Source organism: Notamacropus eugenii, chromosome 1 (genome assembly GCF_028372415.1).
Source record: "Notamacropus eugenii isolate mMacEug1 chromosome 1, mMacEug1.pri_v2, whole genome shotgun sequence".
NCBI lineage: Eukaryota > Metazoa > Chordata > Mammalia > Diprotodontia > Macropodidae > Notamacropus > Notamacropus eugenii.
Window position 1 is genome coordinate 680444602 of NC_092872.1, and position 8795 is coordinate 680453396.

At 36.5% G+C, this 8795-nt stretch overlaps 1 protein-coding gene across 1 annotated transcript; it reads right to left on the reverse strand.

The window, feature by feature from the left end:
- Positions 1 to 213: 213 nt before the first annotated feature.
- LOC140519768 (olfactory receptor 1N2-like) lies at positions 214 to 1134 on the reverse strand. The gene has a single exon (XM_072633142.1). It carries the CDS (start codon positions 1132 to 1134, stop codon positions 214 to 216), a length of 921 nt encoding a protein of 306 aa, XP_072489243.1.
- Between the last annotated feature and the right edge of the window lie 7661 nt (positions 1135 to 8795).

Genomic DNA, 8795 nt, shown 5'->3' on the forward strand with positions numbered 1-8795 from the left:
AATATCGTTCTAGATTTAATTCTCTTTTACTCTGTCCCCAAGCCTGAAATATAATTGCTTTCATTGCATTAAAAAATGCTTGACCCGAGTATGTGCACACATGTGTAAGTCTATTGTTGTCTGACCGCTGAGAAAAACAATAGATGAGAGAAAATACAAGGGAAGGCCCAGCAGGGATCCTACATGGGTCATTTGCTCACCTAGATTATAGTGCTAACTCCCCATAAACACCTTTGCCAGGGCTGCTTTAATTTCCCGATTCTGCAGACTATAAATGTAAGGGTTTAGTGTCGGAGCTACCACAGAAAACATGACTATGGCCACAAGATCTTGGTATTCCTCTTGATCTTCAGCTTCTCCTGGAGGCTGTAGGTAGACACTTACAACAGTTCCATAGAAAAGTATAACTACAGTTAGATGGGATCCACAAGTGGAAAATGCCTTGCGAAAACCCCCTGGGGCTCGAACCTGACAAACAGTAGCTCCAATGAAGACATAAGAGGCCATAACGCAAAGAGCAGGCAGAATGATTACAGAGCCACCTTCAAATATAACCGTCATGTAATTGAGGGATGTATCAGAGCAGGCAAGATGTAGCAAGGGATGGATATCACAGAAGAAATATGGGAGAGCACGATTGTTACAGAAGGTAAGCCGAGCAAGGAGGGTTGTGTGGAGCAGAGAATGCAGGGCCGTGCCCACCCACACAGCCCCTAGGAGCACCATACATCGTGGCAAGGTCACCACAGTCACGTAGTGCAATGGTTTGCATATGGCTACATATCTGTCCCATGCCATGGCAGCTAACACATAGCTGTCCACGTTGCCTGCCATCAGGAAAAAGAAGACTTGGGACAGGCAGGCTGAATGGGTGATGGTCTGATCCCCTGTCAGCAGGGCATAGAGGAGCCTAGGCACTGTAGCAGAAGTGAAGCAGAGATCTGCCAGGGACAGGTTGACCAGGAGCACATACATGGGTGTATGGAGGCGTGGGTCTGAGGCAACAGCAACAAGGATCAGCAAGTTCCCTAGGAGGGCTGCCAGGTATAGGGCTAGGAATATTGGGAACAGGAGGTCTTGATGATTGGAGAAGGCCAGGAGGAAGAACTCATAGGTGCTGGTCTGATTTTCCATTCTGGTATGAACCTGGATTGGAGAGACTAAGGAATGGATTAAGAGAGTCCCAGAGCTAATTCACCCTAAGCCAAAGAATTCTTGGCTATGGGATCATCATTGGAATAAGTATATAAGCTCTAAAGAACACTGATATTATCAAGTCTTATGGAAAATATGTGCTGTTAAGTCATGGTAGCAAAAAAAAGAAACTTTATTACTTATATTTTTTACTTAAATTACTTTATTTCTGTTTCTTCATTATTTCTTTCTTCTCCCAAATGGCCTAACACAGTTCTCTTACACCTCTGTTTTCCCTGGAATGGATACTCATGCCCCAACTCATTTCCAGAAGTTTGCTTAAATTTTGAATTTCCAATTGCTTCTGGAATGTGTCCACTGACTTTGACCATAAACAAACCACTTCCAGGATAGTTATTCTGAAAACAAATACTACAGGCAGGGAGGGGGAGACACTACCAGCTATGACTCAGATTTATTTCCTGCAGATTATCTTTATTCTTTCATAGCTTTGTGTCTCAGATATTCTGGGGTTCTAGTCTTTACCTGAAAAGGTATCTTCCCAGTCTGTGGAGTGCAAAGATGCCCTCTCTGAGATAAGGAAAATTGTCTATCTTCCCTCAATGTCCTTAAAACATGTTTATATAAAAAATAAAACTTAACTAAATGCATCAACTCTGGTTTATGAGAAAAACACTTTTTGTTATCACAAGACTAGATTGTCAATCTTACATCGACCACTTGCTGGCTGTGTGACCCTGGGTAAGTCATTTAATATCTGAACCTGCAAAATTATATTAAGACTTTCACTACTCTTTTGTAGGGCTGGTTAGAGTGTCAAATGAGATAATATGTTTCCTGCTGTATTCATTATGTATAAATGTAAGTATATAAATATCTGTGTATATGTGCATATATATTTTATATAAAATATACACCAAGGAGATCAAAGTTAAAAAAGAATGTCTATCACACATTTGTGTAAATATAAACATATATACATATTTGTATGTTGTATATATGAGTATATACATATATAGAGAGAGATTTGTGTGTGTATGTATATCCATTCTTAATGGAGTAGAGAAATTGAAACAAAGGATTTGTCCTTTAATTGGGAATGGTTAACAAATTATGCTCTATGAATGCAAAGAATATTTCTTTGCTATAAGAAATGAAAAATATGCATAAAATTTGTAGAGAACTGAGTGAAATTCATAAGGATTTGAGTCATTCCACAACTGATACATGAAGAGTATATGAAGAGGCAGTTTCACATAAAGAATTGAAAGCTAATTAAGGTCATATAAAAAAGATGCTCTAAATCATTATTCATTAAAGAAATGCAAATTTTAAAAAAATTCTGAGGTGCCACATCACACCTATAAGATTCGCTAACATGACAAAAGAGGCAAATAATTAATGTTGGAGAAGATATGGGAAAATTAGAACACTAATGCACTGTTGATTTAGTTGTAAATTGATCCAGCCATTCTGGAGAACAATTTGGAACTATGTCCAAAGGAGCATGAGACTTAGGTAAAACATTGGTAGATACAAAGGAAGGAATGGCTTTTCCTACTGCAGGCTTGGAATCCCAACCCCAGTGTGAAAGAGTTTTTTTTTTTTTCTTTTCCCACTCTAATGGGGCCATTGTCCCTGGAGGTTTATATTTAATAACTGTAAGCCCAAGGACAGAATTACTATGAAATTGAGCCTTGGGCCTTACACAGTAACCCCTAGGAGTATATGAGGACCAGTTTAGCAAGTTGAAAGAGGCGCAGGACAAGGACAGTCATAGAGTGGTTAATTTTTCAATACAGCAACTCCCAAAGACTGTCTACCAAATGGTAGATTCATGACTCCTGTTGTTATAAGTAGTATTCATACTGACAAAATCAACAATGATTGTTCATTTTAGTATCCAAATATGCTATGTCCCCCTACTATTCAAAATGTAAATCCAAATGTGTCTTCTCTACTTATTATGGTACTTTGTAACATCAAATGGTCATAAACCTAAAAAAGAATTCTTGGAAGAAATGAAAAAGAATTCAAAAATCAAAGAAGAGAGATTGGTGAAAAATTAGGGAAAAAATTTAAAACAATCCAACAGAATTAGGAAAATAAAGTTAACCAATTAGATAAAAAGAGGTCCAAAATCTTAAGGAATAAAATAACTCCTTGGAAATCAGAATTAGGCAAGTAGAATCAAATGATGTTATGACCGAAACATAATAACTGAAACATAATTTAAAAACAAAAATAAAAAAAAACCACAATAAAACCATAAAAAAGAAGAGATTCTGAAAGTTCTCATTAGAAAAACAATTGATCTGGAGAACAGATCAAGGGGAGAGAATATAAAGATTTTCAGACTACCTGAAAGCTATGATAAAAAAAAAATCTAGATATAACACTCTAAGAATTTATTAAAGAAAATTGACCTGAAATTCTACAAGAAGAGTGTAAAGTAGAAATAAGAAAATGAATCTGCCATTTACCACATGAAAGAGTTCCTAGGAGAAAAAACTTACAAGAATTTCCTAGCCAAGTTCCAAATTTCCCTGGCTAAGGAGAAAATATTACAAGCAAAATTTAAAGAAATAATTTAAATACTTTGGAAACATAGTCAGTATTTCATAAGACCAAGCAGTTTCTGCTCTAAAAGACTGTAGGCTAGGGGCGAAACTAAGATGTTAGAGTGAAAGCAGGATTTATTTGAGCTTTCCCACAAAGCCCTTCAAACACCCATAAAAAAATTTACCCTAAAAAATTCTAGAGCAGCAGAACCCACAAAATACAGAGTAAAATAAATTTCTAGCCAAGACAACCTGGAAGGTCAATAGGAAAGGTCTGCTGCAATGGGCTGGGAGAGGAGTGTAGTTCAGCATGAGCCATGCCAGCCTAGACTGGCCACAGCAACACTGGGAGTTGGACTTGGGGGTCTGAACCACTGGTAGCTGTGGCGGTTTTTAACCTTCTCAATCCACAAATTCTAAAGACAACTTAGAAGGTTAGTATGAAAGGGTCTGGAGGACCTGGGTGAGAGAGGAGCATGGTCCCACCCCAACCCCAAGGCAGGGGCAAGGGCAATGGCAGTGGTAGAAGTGGCGGTGGCAGCAGCTTCTCTTTTTAGAGCTCTCAAACCACAGACAGTGAGAGAATCAAGTGACTGATCAGAGGGGGATTGCATGGATCTCTTTGCTGGTTCTGAGGCAGAATTATCTTGCTTTGCCCTTGCTTAGACGTGGGTTGAAGTTCTGGGTGGTATTCCTGGGCTGAGGGAGAATGATGGCATGGCAGAGCTTGTGACAGCAGTGAAGAGGAAATCCTCTTCACAGTTCCAGTGTAGAAAACAGTGCTTGCAGTCATTCATAGACCAGGGTACATACCAGGAAGGAGTAACATCTCTCCTTTGATTGTACAAACTTGGAAAAAGTGAAAATTTACAGGTCCCTAGAAATATCTCTGAAATATCTCTGAGAAGAGATGTACAAACCCCCTGAAGCTTGGGACAGTGCACTCTCAACTTTTACCTTAACAAAGAGCTAAAAAGTCAAGTAATTGGCTGGCAAAATGAGCAAACAGTGGGGGAAAAAACAGACTACAGAATCTTACTTTGGTGACAGGGAAGATCAAAACACACAAGCAGAATAAAGCAAAGCCAGAGCTCCTACATCCAAAGCCTCCAAGAAATATATGAACTGGATTCAGGGTATGTAAGAGCTCAAAGAGGATTTTGAAAATCAAGTACAAGAAATAGAGGAAAAATTGGGTAGAAACATCAAAGTGATGCAAGAAAATCATGAAAAATGAGTCAACAGCTTGCTAAAGGAGACCCATAAAAATGTAGAAGAAAATACCACTTAAAAACAGGCTAGCCCAACCAGCAAAAGAGGTCCAAAAAGCCACTGAGGAGAAGAATACCCTAAAAAGCAGAACTGGCCAAATTGAAAAGAAGGTCCAAAAGCTCACTGAAGAAAATAATTCCTTCAAAACTAGAATAGCACAAATGAAAGTTAATGACTATGAAAAATCAAGCAATTATAATACAAAACCAAAAAAATAAAAAAAAAAAAGAGAAAAGGATGTCAAATATTTCATTGGAAAAAAAACAGCTGACCTGGAAAATAGGTACAGAAGAGAGAATTTAAAACTTATTCAACTCATTGAAAGCCATGGTCAAAAAAAGATCTGAGACATTATTTTTCAATAAATTATCAATTTAGATTGCCCTGATATTCTAGAACCAGAGGGTAAAATAGAAATTGAAAGAATCCACCAATTATCTCCCATTAGAGATCCCAAAATGAAAACTCCTAGGAATTTTGTAGCCAAATGCCATAGTTCCCAGTCAAGGAGAAAATATTGCAAGCAGCTAGAAAAAAAATAGTTCAAGTATTGTGGAAACACAATCAGAATAATACAAGATTTGGCAGCTTCTATATTAAAGGATCTGAGGGCTGAGAATATGATATTTGGAGGTGAAAGGAGCTAGATTAAAACCAAGAATCATCTTCCCAGCAAAACTGAGTATAATCCTTCATTCAGTGAAATAGAGGGCTTTCAAGTATTCTTGTTAAAAAGAGCAGAGGTGAACAGAAAATTGGACTTTTAAATATAATATTCAAGAGAAGCATGAAAAAGTAGATAATAAAAAGAAATTAAGGTTTTATTGAAGTTGAACTACATATCAAACTATATATATTCTTACATAGAAAGACAATATTTTAACTCATGAGATCTTTCTCAGTATTAGGATAGTTAGAGGCAATATACATAAGTATATATATATATATATATAAAGTATATAGTATATATATATGCATAATATGTATATGTAATATGTATATATATACACATATATACACATACATACATACACACACACACACATACATATATATATATATATATATATATATATATATATATATATATATATATATATATATATATATATATATATATATACAGAGAGAGCACAGTTTGAGTTGAATATGAAGGGATGATATTTAAAAATATAATTAAGGGGTGAGAAAATGAGAGGCAAAATGTAATAAATTATGTCTCATAAAAGACACAATAAAAAGCTTTTACATGAGGGAAAGAGGGGTGAGGTGAGAGGGAATGAGTGAACCTTACTCCCATCAGATTTGGCTGCAGTAGGGAATAACATACACAATTAATTGGATATGGAAGTCTTTCTTACCCTACATAAAAGTAGGGGGGAAGGGGATAAGATAGGGGAGGATAATAGAAAGGAGGGTAAATGGGGGAGGGGTAATCAGAAACAAATATTTTTGAAAAGGGACAGGATCAAAGGATAAAATAGAATAGGTGGGGGGCAGGATAGGATGGAGGGAAATATAGTAAGTCTTTTACAACATGACTATTGTGGAAGTGTTTTGCATGACTACACATGTATAACCTACAGTAAATAGCTTGCCTTTTCAATGTGGGTGGGTGGGGAGGGAAGAAGGGAGAGAATGTGGAACTGAAAGTTTTAAAAAATGAATGTTAAAAATTGTTTTTACAGTGAACTAGGAGATAAGATATACAAGCAATGGGTTATAGAAATCTACTTTGCCCTACAAGAAAATAGAAGGTAAGGGGAGAAGAGAAAGGGTGTGATAGAAAGGAGGATAGATTGGGGGAATAGGTGGGGAGGGAAGAGATGGGGCAAAAATTTGGAACTCAAAATCTTGTGGAAATGAATGTTGAAAACTAAAAATAAATTCATTTTTTAAAAATTAAAAAAGAATAAAGAATGTAGGTCTTGGAACATTATATTTCAAAGAACAAAAGAGGTGGGATTGCATCCAAGAATAACTTACTCAACAAAGTTGAGTATAATCCTGAATGGAAAAAAGGACTTTTGACAAACTGAAAGACTTTCAGGTTCTTGTAACAGAAAAACCAGTTCTCAATGGAAAATTCAATATCAAAGATACAGAAGAAACCTAGGGAAAACATTAAAGACTAATCATAAGGCTTACACACACACACACACACACACACACACACACACACACACACTCACACACACATACACACACAGAAAGGATCACAATTCTTAATTGTCGTCATTAGTAAGGTAATAAAGAAGAGAGGTTGGGGCTGAATTGTGTATGATGGGGTGATTCTAAAAATAAAAACTGAATAGGAAAAGGGAATAATTAGAAATATGGAACAAAAAAGAAGGAACTAATACAGAGAAAATAGGTGGGGTGGAGATACGGTAATGTTGGAATCTTACTTTTATCTGGGTCGAAGAAGAAACAACATGAACATATGAAAGAGTGTAGAATTCTTCTGATCATGTAGAAAGCTGAGAAAACTGGGGGACAGAGTGGAGAATGGACTTTTAGAGAGGTGAAAGAATTGGGATTTGGGAGGATGGGGGATACAAGGGGAGGACTTTTGGATGGGTTATGAATAGAGATTATGGGAGTGGAGGGAAATTGGGGAGATTCATGGAGGGATGGGTGAAGTGCAGGGTTGGAGGGTGGGGGGAGAAAATAAGGTAACAGGGACAGGGTAAAAAGAGGCTGAGAAAGAATATAGTGAGTAAAAATATGATGGAGGGAAATTTCCAAACAGTACTTATAACTTTGAATGTGAATGAAATATTTATAACAGTTCTTTTTGTGGTGGCAAAGAACTGGGTGCAGCAGAGATCCTCATCAATTAGGGAATGGCTGAACAAGTTGTGGTGTATGCTTGTAAAGGAACACTACTGTGCTATAAGAAGTGATGAGATCATTGATCTTAGAAAGGCATGGAAAGACTTGTATGAAAAGATGAAGAGTAAGGTGACCAGAGCCAAGCAAACATTGATTACAATAACAACAATGTTGTTTTAAGAATGACTTTGAGTGACTAAGTCATTTTGACTATTATAAATACGTTAATAACAGTGTTAACAATTAATAATAAATTAATTAAAAATAAAGGCCAGGTGAAGAAAGATACTATATGCATCCAGAGAAAGAGCTGATAAATAGAAGTATGTATAGAATAATTTTTCATATCTATACCTCTTTGTTCTAATGATAGCCATGTCTAGGACGGAAGGGGGAGGGAAGAAAAAAATGAAACAAGCAATTTACGTGATAACTTTGTGGTTATATTTGGAGGGAATGCCAGATTTTTCATGGTAGATTTGCAGTTTCATGTGTAATCATCTTTTTAATTGTACTGTGTTGAGGTAATGCTTGCTTTGTTCCATGAATTGAAGATTAAATAAATTTAAGAAAAGAAATGTTTGCCAAATTATTATCCTATGTAGCTTCCTGAATTCTGGAAGTTCTAGGGGCTTAATAATTTTTTTTTTTTGAATTTAATTGAATTAATAGCAGACAGAAGATTAAGCCACTAAGTGCCCATGCTATCTCTCTGTAAGAACAATTTGAAACCACGGTATGAATTGATCAGAAAAGCACCTTCTCACTTTTCCTTATAGATACATTATATCTTCAACAGCTTGACAGACTTCAGCATGTATATGCCCTTGGAATGAAGGACAGAAAAGCTGAAGCAATAGTTGGAAAAATGTCATTTATTTTGACCCTCAGGGCTCTCTCCTCCTGTCCAAGTACTAATACTCTACTTCAGCCCCATGGCTCAGCCTCCCAGAGTACCCAGACTATTTCTAA

Bases quoted from the DNA above. Each gene is read 5' to 3' on its own strand.
- LOC140519768 (XM_072633142.1), bottom strand. From the start codon at position 1,134: ATGGAAAATCAGACCAGCACCTATGAGTTCTTCCTCCTGGCCTTCTCC.